Genomic DNA, 18451 nt, shown 5'->3' on the forward strand with positions numbered 1-18451 from the left:
GAAGAAACTGCAACATGATTGTTTTCCCCTCTAAACTACATAGCAGGAATAAGGACGACACTGGAAAGACATCCAGAAGGAGTAACATTGTAGAAAGGCTGCAGCATCTACAATGCTCAGGGTTGATTAGTGACAAACAGGCCCACCTTTGAGGTGGGGAAGAGAAAAAAAAATAATCTTACTTTGTAGAGGAAACAAAACTAGGACCATTGCATTTTTTCCTAATACGGGTCTTGGAAAATATGATACAGCCAGAAAAGAAGTGCTTCATAACAACGCTGATTCTCTAGGAAAGTCTTTTTGCAGAGCATTTGCAGACAAGCCCACTTTAGAAGACTCCAACCTTACGTACATAGATTACCCCCTCCCAGGTCTCTGCCACTCACGTTTCCTACTACACCAATCCCTCTTCTGAGATGAGCTTGAGAAGGACCCAAAATACTTTACTGACAGCTTCAGCCACAGTAACCTTCCAGAGAGATGCAAGACACAAAGCTAATGGCTGCCTTTGCAGTGACTATGCCCGGTGAGCGAAGAGGTGAGTTTGTAACAATACGACTGCTAGTCCAAACTTTAAAAATGGTGCTTCAAAGAAAATAACTCTCTTCACTCATATTCAAGAAACTAAACAAGACAGAAAAGGCTACTCAGATTCTACACCTAAATCTAAGCAGCACAGTAGTACCAGATGGTACACAAGCACAGCTTTGTTTATGTTTCGAGACCTACTGTACACTTAGTGTAGCATTTGTTGATTTTAATTACTCAAAACTGAAAAGAATGACTTCAAAAACAAGAGACTTTGATATGACCATGATAAGATTTGCTAAAACAAGTTTCAAAATTTTTAGATATATTTCCTATCACAGACAGTAGCATAGACTATGAAAACATTACACTTATGTTTCATAAAAAGATGATTGTGCTGAATAATTCTGGTGTGGCCACGGCGCTCTGGATTTCAGACTAGGGAAATTCACACTCAAGTTTTAAATCCACTTACAAATGATTGATTAGCAGAAATGTAATGAGCTAAGAAGGAGAAATAAAAGTACCATTTATCGATAACGTTTATAGTCTTGGTAATTAAATTACCCACTGAAATAAATTCTGTAAAGCTGGTCATTCCGATCCCAAGATTGCAGGTATTAATAACATACAGGAAAAAATGAAAAATTATAGAAGGCAGGGCTATAATAATGACCACTTAAATATATGCATATGCTATCTGGAAACTCAAAGGAGAAGCACTTTAGGTCTCAAGAACACTCTGTTCTCCTCCTCCTTTCTGATCACAAGCCACAAACATACTTGAAAATGTCGTAAGTAAACACCAGATACTTACATTTCCATTTTGAAAGGAAGGTAACGTAGTGACTGGCCAGCTCACAGGAGCTGGTGGAGTCTCCACAATTTCACACTTTGGGTCTCTTGCAACGATCATCCTAACAGAATTCCCACAGTTTCTCAGCACTTGGGCAACTTGTTCACTGGTCATTCCTTGTACATTGGTCCCCCCAATTTGTAAGATGTGATCTCCTGTCTGAAGCCTCCCATCCTTCAAACATAAATAAAATTGCAAAAAATGTTTCCAGTCTACACATAAAATATCTTTTCCGTTACAAAACTGAAACTGTGTACAGGCATCTTCATGGCCATGAGAGCCAATGCAAGAAAATGCCGTGGTGGTCAATTTTATGGCAACATAGTAAATAATTCAAGGAAGCGTTTGCACAACCATGCACCATTTTTTCCACAGTAGTTAACAGTGGTAAATCAACCTTTCCAAAACTGAGTAAGATAAACAAGGTGAACAGCACCATTCTTAAAAGAGTAGTACCTTTTCTCATTTAGGAGAAAACAGACAACAACAATGTTTTATAATCTCACAGGTTGTTACGTATTGCTGTTTCATAGAATACTCATCAAATAGGGGTTAGAATAAAGAGCACAGCATTTTGATTTAGGACTTTTTAGAGTTTTTCCTAATACTTTTACATTAGCCTGGCAATTCTTTCCTCATATGACTAGCTCCAACTCGATTGAGTAAATCCACCGAAGGTAACAAGACTCCACACAAACCATTTTTTACATGATAATTATGATTCATGACCTACATCATCATTTCTTTTATAAGTAAGCATTCATAGGACCAAATTCTCAGCTGGTATTGATCAGCCCAGCTCTACCACCTTAGGTACATTGATTTATACAGCAATCACAGTGGAGTTATTCCCAGAACTAACTCAAACTCATTTACAAACTCATCCAATTTTAACATGTATATGTGCTCATTATTTCACATGTTCTTAATGATGTCTCATTCAGCAGAGAATGATGTGGTGAGTTCTTAACTTACATGCTTCATTTGTAGCCAAAACACTTTATTCCTTACAGCAAAACAGGTGTTACACAATAATTAAAAAATACTCATTTATACATGACAGGTTCAGAGGGAGGCAGTCAGGCAAAAGCCAACATTTTCCAGTAAACCTCTCCGAATCTCCAGTTTTTGTTTCCATCCTATACTAAAGGAAGTAACTAGCCTCTCTCTTTTGCCTAATACTAGATCTTGTCTGCATGGGTTCCAGACCTCAAATATTATAGCTTGTCATCACCAAATTCACATTAAAAAATCCAAATCTGTTTTGCTATTGCACGTGTTCTACTCCTGAAATGTAGCAACACTTAGGACTAGGTCTTTAAAGATCAGCAATCAAAGGTTGCAAACTGTACCTGTGCAACTTGAAAAGCTATCAGTAACTTCAAAAGGCTTCGCATCAATCCTAAGTGTCTCCTTAAACTGGTCGGACTGTGAGGCAGGGATCAAAACCTCTTTAAAATGAAACCCACTAAAAATAGGACATCTTCAATCTATAAACTGAATCTTGCAACGCAATTACTTCAATAGGGCAGCTTCTCTTGCCTGACAATTCACTTGAAGAGTTTGTCCCTATAGGTGTTGCCAAATCTGCCAAATTCTACAGAGGATGTGCAAATCCATTAAGAGTATTTGTCCTACCTCAGTCTGACCAAAGGCTGGAAATATCAAAAGTATTGAAGATCTTAGAAGGTTACACAACTTTTTAGAATTTCTGCATGTTCAACAATGTTATAAAAGCCAAAGCACGCCTGAGAAACAAATTAATTCATATCAGGTGCTGACTTTTGCCTCAATCATACCTTCAACATATTTATTTATAAAGTATATGTTGGCATTCAGACTTTGATGCTATCAGCTTCCTTTTGTTTAAGTATATTAGTTTATTTTAAGACTGTCAAAACCAGTTAATTACTCTTTACAATCAAACAAGAAGTGACATAATATAACAAATTACCCGATCTGCTAATCCCCCAGGAACAATTGTTCTTACAACTACTCCACTCGACTTTCCTCCTACAATTCCAAACCCTAATCCCGAACCGTCGTTAATCAGCTCAACGTCTTCAATGTGGCCCCAGTGAATCTGCAATTAATAAAAACAGGAGATTTTCATTTCAGTCAATCTTTAATGTTTCTCACTTTCACATGTACCAGGAATTACGAGAATTAATCAAAGCAATTTTCTCCCTCTACCCCACATATTGCCGATCTGTTGGATTTTGTTCAGTCAGCTTCATTTCCTTATAAATACGCAGTGGGATTTCTCATCTGTTTTTAAACATACATTTTGTCCTTCACTTTCAGGATAACAGGATACTAGGAAAAAGCTTGACTAAGAAAAAACAATTTTAAGATTTTCTTGCCAAAAAGGAAAACTGCCTTTTTAGGTTCTCATAAATGAAGATCACTGCAAACAACAGAGAAAAACAGAGGGAAGGAGCTTGCACTGGCCTAGTTTTCACTTAGCATTGCCCAAATTCTTATTTCTGTTATTTCACTTACACACTCTAAACACCACCAGTATGCACTGAATTAATAGTGCAGTACAATATTCTGCCACACTGAATTGGAAGCATGTTTCTAAGCTATGCTGTACTGTGACCTTATGTTCTACAAGACAATCTGAAAATAACAAAGCTGTTAAGCAACCCAAACTCAGCCAATGTTTCTGTCAGATTAATATCTCATAGAAACAAAAATGGAGCAAAGTAGGCAGATTTAAGTCTTCTATGACTAAAGGATTTATTAGCATACTGAAAATCTTTGCCAAAGCCAGTTAAATATCATAAAAGAAGTTTAAAGACCCCCTGTAGAGATATATATTTGTATTTTATTTTGTTAGTCTGTTCAGTGCAGATCTTTCAATGAAAAAGCAGTTAAAATTTAATTCTTTAAAATTTTCAGTGCAATAAACAATATTGATTATCCACTAAAACCTTCAGATTTCACTAGCTCTGTAATAATCATGAGGGAAATAATTACTGAGAACAAGGCAAAGCACTTCTCTTAACCAGATTTTCATCAAAACCTACTACCATAATAAATTAAGATTCCAATATTGCAAACCCTGGATTTAGGTGTGCACTTCGACCAATTCAGTGAAGCCACCTGGACCATATAGTTTGAACACAGAGGGAAGTTCAGCCCTAGCTTGTTACATGTCCCGGTGACAATCTTCCCTTGTTCAAGACAACAAAAGGGTTCACCATCTATGAAATTTGCAGATTAAAAAAAACACATGATAAATAAACAGGGACTGAGAGGTTCTTTAACAGATACTTTTTGTTTGTTTTTAAAACAAAGACAAGGCTTTTTGTTTTGAGCAGTTTAAGTTTAAACTGGTTGGGATATTTCAAGCAGTGCTCATGATAGGTTATGTTTACAATCTTTTAAGATGTAATCAGAGCATCTTTAATTGCTAAGCACAAGTAGGTTTCAGCTGGGTATACTCGTAAAATGCTTTACCCAGCCTATGCTGAACGGACCCTGCTGCTAAGAATATGTTGATCTACTAAAGCTTCTAGCCCATAAAAACCCAGGATCTATTTTATAACAACTTCATGCAGCTTTGCAATGGAAGCCTTATACTTACTGCACGATCAGTCTAAATGAAATGCCATCACATATAAAATCTGATTAAAGAAGAAAATCCCTATATGTAAGTTTGCTAACACAAACACTTACAACCACAAAAAAATATCCAGCATAGTTCAAAAATCTGATTTTGACAGTATTACAACAACTCACAGTCTCAGGTGGATTTATATCACTTAATAAGACAGCCGAAGTTCTGCTGTTTCCTTGAACTGGCTCCCTAGCAACAACCAGATGTAGAGATCCTGTGGATTGCTGGAGGAGGGCAATAGCGTGCTGATGGGAAATGTTCTGATCCAATGGGGTGCAATTAATGGCCAGTATGTGGTCATTTTCCTTTAGTCTTTGATCCCTTAACAAAACATTAAAAGAAATTTTAAAATGCAGGATAGTGACTTCACAACAGGCTTGTGTAATTTAAATATGAACATGCAAAATACAGAGTTATGCAAGGTTAAATATTTTTATATATAAAAAAGTCTGCTTAGTAGACTGTCTTCACCAACATACAAACTACGTGCAATCCGCACTGTACTGAACTGCCCTGCCATATTTTCTTCCAATTTTATCACGGTACAGAAATTGGCTCAATATTTTCCCTTTGCTTCTGTTCAAAATTCAGTGAAATTCCTTCATCCTTTCTTGATGATATTGAATTACAGGGCAGAAAAAAATGATTTTTGTAGTTACACAATGAACTAGGAACTATTCTTCATTATGTTTAGCACTACATGATACTATTTCTAAGTACGCACAACTCAGGCTATGATCTTGTTTTGTATCATTATTTAATCTAAAGATGGATGAGCTGCATATTTATATTTTACTCAAAATTTACAGTATCAAACTTCAGACATCAAACTTTCTTCAAGCAATACACAGTTCAACTTATACCTTAAGATAATATAAATTTCACAGTTAATTCACCCCAGTGATGGATTTAGACTTATGACAAGAGAGAAACCATCACTCATCTCCTTTGTTCAATATTCATTCTGAGCACGAGACCAAACTGTTACACAGACAGACACTGCCTTCAAAGCTCTATAGGAATCCAAAAAGTCTCCAGGAGATCTTGTCTCAGAAGCAAAACGGGAAGCATGCTGGGGAAAATTTATAAACTCCGAAACAATGTAACTGCACATCTTAACTAACGCATTTTAAACTTCCTTTTTATCATGCGATGTTTAAGATGTTTCCCAGAAATCACTTTCTTCAAGCACTAACCATATTTTAGATTCTCTCATCAAAGAAAGTGAGCAGCAGGTCATCAAATCCTAAAGTGAGATATTCACCCTCCTTTGACATCCGGATCAGTCCATCTGTCTCCACTTTGAAAGAGCCTAATATGCTTTTCTTTAAGTGTTCTCTGGTGTGTTCTCTGTGGGCCCATAGCCATTATCATTCCAACCTCTCTCCACTCTTTTTGTCATCCTGTGTTGGCACTTCCTGACATGTGTTATTTAAAAAGTGACACCAATGACTTGAAATCTAGACACATTTTCTTGAACATAATTCCAAGCACTGCATTTGTCTCATGCCAACTCTTGTGGTTTTACAATCACATTTTATTTTTAAAGGATTGCTCTGTCTTTTGTTGTTGGGTGAAAACCCACAGACAATACGGGAAGAAACTGCCTGAAGCCTTGGTTCTATGATGACATCTGTGCAGGGATCTGTCAGGAGGACTGGATCTAAATTTACACAGAAAACAAACAGTAAAAACCCACTATAAATAGGGCATTGTCATAGGCACATAAATAAAGAAACAAGGGGGAAAAAAAAAATCTTTCAGGGACACAATGCATAAAAATTCAAACAGAGGCTAATTTTTATTTTCCTTGTACTCTTTTCTGAGTTTTCTTTTGTTTTTTAATCAGTACTCAAGATTCTCTTCAGTGAGTCACGATTTCTGGAAATTCCATTTATGAATGGCTCAGATATTTAAAACTCATCTAAAAATCTGATCCTCAAAACATGAGTCCATTTAATTGAAAAGCCAGAATTCAAGATACCACCACCAAAACATCCCACCAGATAACCTAGACAAACATGTTAGTCTGATAGAGTTTTCAATGTGAAAGTCATGATCTTTCCCTTCATGGAAATACTGCAATTTTCCAATACAATTATAAAGATCTCACCTGTCAGCTATGCTTCCTGGCTGGACTTCCTTGACAAAGATACCAACTTCTCCCAAGCTGTGATTTTTAAGGGCAACCACACTAAATCCAAGACCTCCAACAGAAGGCTTTTCAATCTTTATTGATTCTATTTGTCTCCCCTAATAACATAGAAAAAATTGATTTACTAATTTTTAATGCAATAGAATGAGCTAGTTTAAAAATTTATAAACACCAGGAGAATTATTCTCCTCCTAAGACTAAACAAAGGCAAAATACTGAATATGTTATTTCTATAAAAGCTCCTCCATTTATTATTTTTAATATAGCAGAGTATTGGATATGCAAGCACTCCAAGGTTCTGAAACCTCAGGGAATTTAAGAGCTGCTTTCACACTTCATTCACATTATGAGATGAATTCCAAACTGGATGAAAACTATGAACGAAGTGCTGTCTAGAGCAATATATTTGGGATTTCTGGAAATGCTGCATAGCTAAACTAAATTACTTGTCTTTTGGCTCCCCTTGCTTTTAATGCTGATTTTTAGGTGCATGTTCAAAAGATTGCAAGCTTTTAAATAAAGAAATTAATTTCCTTCCCCTCCCTGCAACTTCACACTTAATGCTAAAAAACTTTGCTTTTGTGACTGCCTGCTTTTCAGTTCTAATACAAAATTTCTGGGGTTGTTTACTGGGAATATTACTTAGAGAATACACTGCTATCACAGCTGTTTTATTCAAAATAATGTGCACTCTTTACTGCTAAATCTTTTATCTGATGAGTTAATGACACACTAATGAGAAGAGTTATGCTCAAAATATTACAGCTACATTAAGGTAGTCAATTAGCAACAGTTACTTAATACAGAAAGGCATGACTAACCAATTAAATTAATGGTTCAAAGTAACACAGAACAATACATTTGTGGTATAAATGCCAATCCCACATGGGTGGATGTCTGCACCTGTACAACTTGCATAAGCATCTGGTACATGCTACATCACATGTTAATGAAATCAGCATCTGTCTGGCAAAGTTAAGATATACTAAATGAAGAGTTAAATAAAATACTACATGCCAGTTCTTTTAATCATTTGCACTGTTCATATATTAACAAAGTTGGTACATCTCCAATTTTAAATGTACTTGCTAAAAAAAGTCTCTCCATCAAAACATGTTTCTGCAGAAAACGTCCATTTTCGATTAAGTGTCATCAAATACCAAAAAAGTTTTCTGGCAACTGAAATTTCTTTTCTACATTGCTGTGTTTAGTAGAAAGTAAGACAAAAAAATGGGAAAACAAACAACCAAAACCAAACACCCCCCCCACCCCCCCAACCACTTTCCATTGCTGACATTATCTTTCACGGGGAAAAGTTATCCTCGGCACTTCTACTCTCTTGCTGGCTAGGAGGCACCACACTCCCAGATACACAACAAAAGAGTACATTTGAAAATGTACTCCAAAAGCATGCCAGAAAAAGTTTGACATTAAAGGAAAATAAGTGTGGTTCACTAAACCTGTGAGCTTTACCTTTGCCATCTGTTGGATGATTGCGTTAAATTCAGTAACTCCCAGGTTTGGAGTGAAGGTAGGTGCTTTGGGTTCAGGTGAACTGCAAGGTGTATACACGCTCCCAGCAGCAACTGATTTGTCAGCAAACACTAGCAGCCCTCTCTTAGTAAAGTCAAAATCTACTGAACGGTCAGGAGGCATGTAATTGAGCTGTTGAACAAAGACGTAGAAAAACAATTAAAACAAGAGAGATTTCCACATATATCATCTTGTGTGAAGACTGCCAAAGAAGCAAGCATACATACGTTCATATATGCCTATTCACACGGATATACTCGCCTGTTTAAATTAGGCAATGTTAATATATAAGCTATAACCAAGCTACCATATCAAGTTGAAATTGTTTTTCAGAAGAAAAAGTTCCCTGAATGTTTTAGCTGTATTTCTACTCCATTCATTTTCTCCATTTCTTTCACGCTTCTTCCCTGCCCGTGCCCATTATTCTCTTTTTCACCCTGATATTCCAGAAACAGCACATGCAAAAGCACCAAACATTAAAGAGGCACTCAAGCACTGTTGCAACTGTCAGGCAAACCTAGACAATTTTGGCACAAGAATCCAAATTTTTAAGAGTCACTTAGCCACTTAGGAGCCAAAGGCCTGGTCTGTATTATCTCCTCCCCAGAGAGTGCCTAGGGTACAAATTCACTACCACTGAACATGCCACCACTGCTAGAACTTACAGTTCAATTTCTAGGCCTGACAGATAATGAAGAAATGCAGAAATATTCCCAGCACAACATAGTAAACTGAAAAACCTCATCCTGAATCAAACTGCTCATGAGGAACATGCTTAAGAAGAATTTCAAGAAAACCAAAATTTTTTAGACCTGAATTCTGACCATTCTGCATATAAAATCCATTATGCTGCAGTCACAAAGCATGATCTTAGATATACTTGCATTTTCATACATTTTTAACAGTTGCAGACATGCATCCAAGCTTTGGAAGGGAGGAACAGGAGCAGATAAGCACCTTTGTGAACATGGGAAGAAGGGAAAATGAACGACATAATCACTACCATGCCAGCCAGGCAGGAACACGTGTAATACATTTGGCAATGACAGTAAGGTGGCCTCATCCCCCCGACACCCACCCTCTGTATCTGCAGATGGGCAGGTGCAGTAACGGCAAAGACAGGGATCGCTGCTGCTTGGGATATGCCAAGTTAGTTCCTGGTTTTAAGTTTGCATGTCTGACTCTGCTAACTGCACGGTGAGACCTGTTCCTGCAGATGTGTCACTGATGCCTACGTCCACAAGATCTCAGTGTCGGTGTTATAAACCAATCCATGCAAGTTCCTTCCACTGCTGGAGCCAAGTCATTTTAAAGCTAGTTTGGGTATGTCTGCATCAGAGCTTGGCAAATCTTCAGGGGTGGGTTTCTAGATTCTGTTTCCCAAAACAGGTTAACTATTCTTGTAAAAGTCAGCAGGAACTAAGTGATGATGTCTTTTAAGGAGAAAAGATGCTGCCAGTTAGCTGATAAACAGTATTTAGCTTCTGTGAAAAACAAAGGATCCCAGCTCCAGCTGTGTTCAGAACTCAAAGTACTAGAGCTGATGTCTTTTGCAGATGCTTTTTTCCAATTGATGTGGTTCTCAATGCCTGCCCCTTCCGCATCCCTTTCAAAGCACGCTGCCCCGTGACCTGTTTGTTGCAATACCACTTCTCATTTCAGTAGTGACCGTGTAGATACTAGCTTGACCAAAAAAAAAAAAAAGGGACAATATCCACTCATACCAAGCTACAGCTTATTAATGAGAGCACCCTCATTAACACGTGCCTACGGACCCTGCTTTGAGTTACAAGTTCACTGTAATTATCATCACACCAACAACCGTAACTTTACACTCACTTGTTCCTTCAGTTGCTTGATGGATTGCTGGAGGGTCAGGATCTGGTTAAACAAAGGGCTCCTGAGTGTGTTACGCAAAGCAGTCAAGTTTTCATTATGTTGGGAATCCCTTTTCTCACGCAGTTTTGCTTGCAGACGATCAAGGATCTGCAGCACCTGCTGTTTATCTGCACCACAAAATAGTACATGTTAGGAACGGAGCTTCATTTCTCACTGCTTAACAAAAGTAATCACTTTCAGACTACATACCTGCAGCAGGATTTTCAGGCATGTTGAAGGGTATTTTTGGAATTACTCAGAATAATCTAGATGAGGTTTAAAAAAAATAAAAATCAAATTAATAAATTATATAACCAAGCAGAATGCTAACAGATTCACAGTCAATAAATGCAATAATAAAATACTAAGTTAACTATAACAAATTAAATAAAAAAATACTACTACCCCCTGTTGTTTACCCAAAGTATTCAACAAAGCTCTCAATATGGCTAGTTGCACTGCAACCTCAGCACATCCAAAAATCCTTCCTTGTTCTGTGTGCTTTTTCTTCACACACAGGAAGGAATATGAACAACTCTTTCAAATATGAGGAAAAATGCAGCTTATAAAAACAAACATTGGCCAAGGAAACTGAGACAGATACGTTCAATCAAAATATTTTTAATATGGACATTAAAATTGTGATCTTTTCATATATGCATAGAGTTAAAATCTTCCTATTATTTAGAAAATACTTTCTACCCAATTAATTACTTGTAGACAGTATTCTTATCACGATAGCTCAGCCTTGCTGCATGGCAATGTAGGTGAAACATCTCCCTGTAAAACAAAGAAGCTCCCTCCACTCACAAGACAGCATAGCATTATGGCCCAAAATTGGCCAAATCAATCCCTGTTCCAACACGTTCCTAAGGGAGGTCAGTTCTAATCACAGCCCTGGTGCTGAACAGGTGAAAGAAGCCCGTTCTTTTCTATGTGAGCTTGCTTTTCGCTTTTTGATGTACATGACAAGCTTTTAAGAAGCAGAATATCCTTTATCACGCTCCTCTACAATGCCACATAGAACAGGTCTCCAACTGGGGCTGAGGCCTAGATGGCAGCATAAAAACAGCAGACTTGCAATTAGCAGCGATGATAAATTTGTACCCTTACTTGCATGTTATTATGCTGATGTGGAGCCTGTCATTCTGAAATCTGTCAAGGCAGTTACACCAAAACATACACAAGAAACAAGATTTCTTCACTTAGCACAAGCTCCTCTGAAAGAAGTCAGCCATTTAATAGCACAATTTACATAATTTTAACTCTACACAGTATATAATCGTGTTATTTCAGAATAATATATTTGGAATTATTTTGGAACAGAAATAGCCATATCTTTCTATCTATATATTAAAAAAAGCTCTGTATTTACTTTTTTAATATTTCAATTCGAGAGTAGAAAGGGTCATATGCATCTGAATGTAATAGCAGGGTAAGCACATCCCAGGGCTCTCTCCCAGCAGGACCTCTGATCCTTTCAGCTCTGCCTCTGACACTGTCTATGCTCACACTGACAGTATCTTGAGTTCTGGAAGGACTGTTCTATTTAACGAAATAGTAACTATGCAGGTGAATAGCTTCTCTTCTGAGGAGTCACATTAAGTTGACTTACCTAATGAAAAAAAAAAGTGGAGGTGCGGCACAAACCACAATTTCAGATTTATGCACCCTTTACTGTATCTGAGCAGTTTTGGCTCCTGGAGGAATTCCTGCAGAACTCAGTGGGTTTGCGTGGTTTCCACCCAGTGCCAAGCAAAATGAGTCTTTTGCAACACTATTAACAGATTTAGGAGGTCATTTTAAATCATACTCATAGCAAGAGTTGAAGCAGCACACCCATACAACCCCTGAAAGATTTTCAGGAATGCATCTGAACTTTTGTAAGGGCTGCAGCTTTATTTTATTTTCCATTTGAAATAAAACACTTCTAAGAGCACGGCAGCCTTTGATTCTCTGCTGAGATCTGATTCTGAAGAACAGATCAAAATACAATTTCCTTATACATTCCTGAGTCTTCACCTAAACCAAAAAGACAAAACTTAACCTCCTTGACTAAAAATATTGCATGAATATTAACAAAACAGGACAAAGAATATGGAAATTTGTTCTTTCTTTCCAATTTAACTTCCCTCCTCTGTTTTTCTACTTCACATCAACAGTTCAAAGAGAAAAAAGTAACAAACTTAGAGCAAGCAAAGCAACATCAGAAAGGGATGCAAAATAACTCCTATGAGGAAAAGTGGTTTGAAACACCTTCAGACCAGCAGTAGGGTGAGGAAAAGATTAAACCCCAGAAAGAAATCCAGCATGGCAGGGAATAACGTCAACTTGACAACACCATGCCCATCTAATAGCTGAAGCCAAGAGGCTGGTCCAGCTCTCCAGCCCTCTTTCAGGCATTTTTTTCTTCCCTTTCCATCTGCGCTTGCACTCATTCATCTGATCCCACAGTGAGCTGGAGCAGAGAGCTAAACACACAGAAAAAACCTTCACATTTTGGTAGGGTGAGCTTTTTGCCCAGTTAGCTCTCAAGTGCCAGCACTGGCACGCACGAGGAGGATGAGACGTGCCAGGGAAGCAGGACCACACCTTGCAGCAGCAGCAAGCGGTTGCAGCAGCTCAGCTGCACTGGCAAAGTGCACCATGAGAAATAGCCTGCATCATTCAAAACCAGCCTCAAAGTGCCGCGCTGACAGTCCTCAAGATTAATCTTTTTTCCATTACAGCGGGCGTAACAATAGCAATTACGATGATGAGTACAGATCCAAGAAAGAAAAATTTACACAGAAAAATGTAGGTGAGAGAACTAGGCTCCATCTAGGCAGAAGTCTCCTGGAGAAGGAGGGGGGAAAAAAAACTAGAGAAAGTTTCAGCTTTCTGCTCGAGCTGCTCCAAAGCGTTGTTGCTAAGAGCCATTGCAGACCTCTCTGTGCCGGTGGACGCCGAAGTGGACCTCAGGTACAGTTCATATAACAGTTCAAGTTTACACAGCACTTTGGGATTCCTCGTGATCAAAGCTGGCCTCCAGCCAGCTTGCAATGGTTTTAATGATGTTGGGTTTTTTTTTTTTTGGTACAATATGTTAAAACCACCCTCAATGTTTCTTTGTTCTCCTTTCTTTCATAAAAAGAGTGGGGGGAAAGTGTGTTATATTTTAAAGTAAACAGCTCCTTCTGGTGTGAGGGGGTCCCTGAAAATATAAACTAATTTAAAAGTTTTCAAGTAACGTATAATTTAACTCCACGGACTATTGAGCTGTTTACATTTAGGGGTCCAAACAGCTTATCCTTAAACAATTTCCAAACACCAATGGTAAGTCCAAGCAGGGTGTCAACAGACAGTTGCTAAATTAGGAGACCCATTCCTAGGCAATAATTTTGAAGACTAATCCAAAACACTCTGGTTTGTCTTGTTAAAATCAGTTCACCCACTCTGCATTCAACTTCCTTAGCTCCATTCTCCGATTTCTACAGCCACTCCTTTACCTTACTGGTAGACAAAACTGGAAACCTCAGTTCAAAAAATGTATGTTACAACTCCCAATATAACTGTAAAATTATTGAGAAAAAAATGAATTTCAGAAAGTTTAGCCTTCTGGTTTTCTAACACCAGAAAAAAACCCCACACTCCAGCACAGCATGCATCTGGGTTTTTACTGTCTTCACTTTTGAGAGCTGAACTTAACGCATCATAGGGAGCGGGAAAGTTTCATAAGGTTTTGTACGAAATCCTAAGACTTGGATCTTCTTCAAAAGCGGACTAAGAAAAAAGGAATTCCCCCATGCTGATGCCAGCAGAGGTCATCAGAAGAGCTGAAAGGTTTAAGTCTTCCACTGCCATCAGCCCCCCACCAGACACCTGCCACTTGCACAGAGACACCGGGTGCTCAACCCTGGCACGTCCCAGAGCCAGACGGGAACAGGACCCCCCTGGCAGTGGCCTTGACAGACACCTGCCCTCCGCAAAGGGCTGCTGAACGACAAAAACAAGGGTTTTCCTGCTGGGGTCTGGAGGAGGACGTGGTTTAGCCAGCAGAGATTCTTCTGCCCATTTCTCCCCACCCACCTAACAACTACAACCGCTTCTGCCCTATGTCCTTCAACTTGGCCTCCAACAAGCTCTGTCCTTCCAGGAGACATGCCTGCAGGGAAAGTCCTGCCTCATGGGAGGCTCTCCCTGCTCAGCATGGGAGTTATCTTTTGGGACATATTAAACGCCACGAGTCCTTAATGCACAAATACTAACTCCTGCTATTTTTCAAAGGCTTCTAACATGGCCAAACTGAGCAGCCTGCCAGGGGAACAGCCAAAGGTACATCCCAATCCAAAGTCACCTTTCCGCACTAATGCGATTGTAATTTTTCCTGGCCCTGTTATCAGGAGTGACTGATATGGCGCGTATCGTCTTCCTCATCAGGGAGATCTCTGACTTGGAAAATTTCAGCCCAAAGAATTTAAAATTTGATAAAGACAAAAGAAAGGGAACACAGGATTTGTTAGTGTGATCTTAATCCTAAATTTTCATAATACAGCATCACCTGTAACTTCAGATATTAAAAATTATAATATTTACGTGCCATCAAATGACTATGTACTGTGAAAAAACACCACTATTCTAAAACATATTTTGCTGTCCTACATGTTATGCTCAGTTTTCCATCCTGGTAACGTACAGAAGAATTCAGTCTGACCACGCTTAGCGTGCACACACCTTTCAGATGAAACCACCAATATTGTAATGCTGCAATATTCATAAAAAGTGCTACAGAGCACGTGCTGACTGCTCCGGGCACTCAAAAGAAGAAAACTACCAAACAGTGCTGCGAGTACCTAAAGACCACGCATCTCCAGGGTAAAGCAGGTCAAAGCTAAATATTGTTAAACATTAAAAAAAACCTACTCCATGGGCAAACTGAGTGTGTCCAGTTGTTACATATGATTAGTGACCGCAAGATGAGGAAAGCAAAAAAAAACCAAACCAAAACAACTCAGCATCTGTGATTACCGGTCTTCATGCAGATCAAGAGGAGACTTACTCACTCTCAAGGCATGCTAACTTTTAACAAGCAGAACCTGAATTCCTGTGGACTTCAGCCTCTAGGGAAGTGCCAGTGTGGGTTCTCTGATGTCTAATAGAAGGGTGACCTCACGCTGAAGCTATTCTCTGCAGAGCAGTAACATGGTCTCAGAAACCTCACAAAGCTTGAGGAAAACTTGTTTCTGAAATCTAAATATTGTCATATTCTACTGAAATTAGCCAATAAACCCTAGAATTGCTATGATGACAATGTACATGATTAACAAATCACTTCATGGGGGATGAGAGTTGTTAGACCTGGAACCATACTGAATTTCTAAGCTTCAAAAATTTACAAGGAACGCAGAAGAACTGTTTTCTTATTAATCAACCCCTAAATAAAGAAAAAAACCTGCTTTGTTAAGAATCTCCAAATTGACAGGCACTGACAGAAAGAGTGGCAAACGGCGTGTTACCTCCCTAGCACCTCCTCTCCTCCTCACGACACAGCCTCTCGAAGCAATGGAAACTCTTTGCACAACAACATGGCACTAAGAGGACTCCTTCGCCCACCATCAGGAGCCATGCAGCTCTCCCTAGCCTTCACCGGGGGCATCTGGGAGCCGCCAAGGCCCCCGGTGCCTGAAACTTAAAGGGCTGTGAGGTGGGAGTCCCTGGCCAGCTCCAGGCTGGTATCCTGACCATGGAGGTGTTCACATCAAGATACAGGCCAGGCGCTGAAGAAGGGAGATGATAGGAAACCCTTCTCCCGAGGATTTACACCGCAGCCAAGAGCTAGCGCCGGGCAGAAGGTCGGTGTCTGAAGAAGGAATTTAAGTGCCCCAGAAGAGCCCTCACAACGAGCTGGCATACCTGCAGCGAGTCGCCCCCTCCCTAAAACCACACCCGCCGGCTACCGGGGCGTCGAGGCCGCCCCTCAGGGGCATGCCGGCCGGCGGAGAGCCGCCCCTCCGCCCTTCCCCAGCCCCACCGCCTTCGCTACCGACAGTCCGGCCCACGCCAGTGCTAGGGGCCCGGGACCGAGCCAGGCAGGGAGGAGGGGGGCAGCGGCGGACTCCCCTCAGCGCTGAGGGCGCTGCTGAGGCGAAGGGCCGCACGGCCGGGCCGCGGGCAGCCGCCGGGGTGGCGGGCGGCGCTCAGGGCAGCCGCCGTGGCGGGGCCGGGGGAAGGGGCCGGGGCGGGCGCGGGGCTCCCCGCCGCACGGTACCTGCGGGCGGGAGGCGGCGGCAGTCGGAGCGGCGCGATGGCCGCCGGCTCTCACCTGGGCGGAAGCGGGAAGCAGGGGCGAGCACGGCTCACCTGGAGCGCAGGAAGCCGGGGCGGCGCGGCTGGAGAGCCGCCTCCCGGGGGACGGCCGGGTCGTATCCCTGCGGCGGGGGCGGGAGCGGCCCGCAGACCGCGTCCAGGCAGGCACGTAGCGCCGGTACCCCTGGGCCGGGCCGGCAGGAGAAGCACCGCTCCCAGCAAGCACCCATTCCCGGCTCGGGGAAGGCCTGCACCTCCGGCTGAGCGGTGCATAGGAGCAGGGGTGAGCGCTCAGGCGTTAGGGAGAGAAGCGCAGGAGTGACCCGAGCGCGACTGGTAGCCCGAGAAGGGCAGGACCTGGCCCTCCCGTGAAGATGAGGCACCGGGGACGGAGCACAGGGGGCTGCAGGCAAAGGTCCGGGGCTGAAGCTTGTGAACGGGACGTTCAGTCTGGCCACAGGAACTAGCAAAGCTGCTCTGTGAAATGCTGAGCTTAAAAGCCAAGTCAGTTTTCAGATGATCCTGATCTACCAGTGTATTTAAAAATCGTAGGCCTAAAAGATGTAATATTGATATGGCCACCAAACGCCCCAGTGAGGGCAAAATGTAGGTGTAAACTTTGTAGAAAAGCTTTATTTGTACTCATTTGCAGTAAGCTGGTGTCCAAACAGGAATTCAGAGCCCTTCTGAACTCAAATTCCAGCCCCTACCACTTCCATGAAGGGAACAGCAAAAGCTGTAGGAGACTTGGATGGAGTTAAGGGATTGTAACTTCCCCCACAGAGCACCGAATCAGTGATGCACAACCAGCAACACGGAACCAGCACAGCTGCCGAAACACATCACGTTACCTGCAGCTTCCGAGAGATGTGGCACATTGCCTGGAATGGCTTGTGTGTGGGAGCTGTAGCTTCAGCCCCTGCAGGGGCATCTCAAGAGTACGGAATAAAAGCAAAGTTTTCAACAGGCACCATTGTAGTGGAAGTTAATTGTGGGATCTGTGGGTACTTTCTACCTCTGAAACTCATATGGTAGTCTGCTTTCAGAATTATTTTTATGATATATGGGTACACACACACAAAATGTCAGGTGAAACTCAAAAAAAATAATTTTTATTCTGCTACACTGTTTCACTAGCTCATTTACAACAGATCTTACACAACCCTGTTAATTACATAGGATAAGGACTATAAAAGGTTTGGAAATGAATTTCAGCTCATAACTTTGGATTGATTTCCCCTCTTCCTAGTGCCTGTTTTGTTTTACAAAGCAACAGCAGTTGCACTATGCAACATGCAAAGAACATACTATTTCATCCTCCTTTTTAAAAAAAAAAATCAGATTCCAAATGCCTAACTTCCCAGTGCTTACTCTCAATTTTAATTAATGTAGCGCTCGTGAGAAGTGACAATTTTCTTGACAGTGATGAACAGCAAGTCATGTATTTATCCATCCGAGAGATGCACTGCAGACAAAAAAGCCAAGCACTTTTCTCATCAGTGCACCTCAGTCTTGATCTCGGAGGGCTGAGTTCATTACGGAGCAGGTGCACTCTGGCCCCGGCCTTTCTCTTCCAGTTGCTGAAAGGAGT

The 18451-nt window shown here is 40.9% G+C and overlaps 1 protein-coding gene across 11 annotated transcripts in view; it reads right to left on the bottom strand.

The window, feature by feature from the left end:
* The window catches only part of PATJ (PATJ crumbs cell polarity complex component), a 155527-nt gene extending 138496 nt beyond the window's left edge, over positions 1-17031 (bottom strand). For 2 of the 11 annotated variants that reach the window (XM_075759212.1, XM_075759215.1), the window contains exons 1-8: positions 16823-16937; positions 10786-10841; positions 10537-10703; positions 8638-8829; positions 7123-7262; positions 5132-5330; positions 3339-3467; positions 1346-1558 (exon numbers count right to left, since the gene is read on the bottom strand). In XM_075759212.1, the coding sequence (XP_075615327.1) occupies positions 1346-1558; positions 3339-3467; positions 5132-5330; positions 7123-7262; positions 8638-8829; positions 10537-10703; positions 10786-10807 (1062 nt within the window). In that variant the 5' untranslated portion in view covers positions 10808-10841; positions 16823-16937. Of the gene's footprint in view, positions 1-1345; positions 1559-3338; positions 3468-5131; positions 5331-7122; positions 7263-8637; positions 8830-10536; positions 10704-10785; positions 10842-16822 lie in introns of all 11 variants that reach the window. The other 9 variants (XM_075759214.1, XM_075759210.1, XR_012836477.1 and 6 more) reach the window with 8 other exon arrangements.
* Between the last annotated feature and the right edge of the window lie 1420 nt (positions 17032-18451).

The sequence above is a fragment of the Balearica regulorum genome, chromosome 8 (genome assembly GCF_011004875.1).
Source record: "Balearica regulorum gibbericeps isolate bBalReg1 chromosome 8, bBalReg1.pri, whole genome shotgun sequence".
Taxonomy (NCBI): Eukaryota; Metazoa; Chordata; class Aves; order Gruiformes; family Gruidae; genus Balearica; species Balearica regulorum.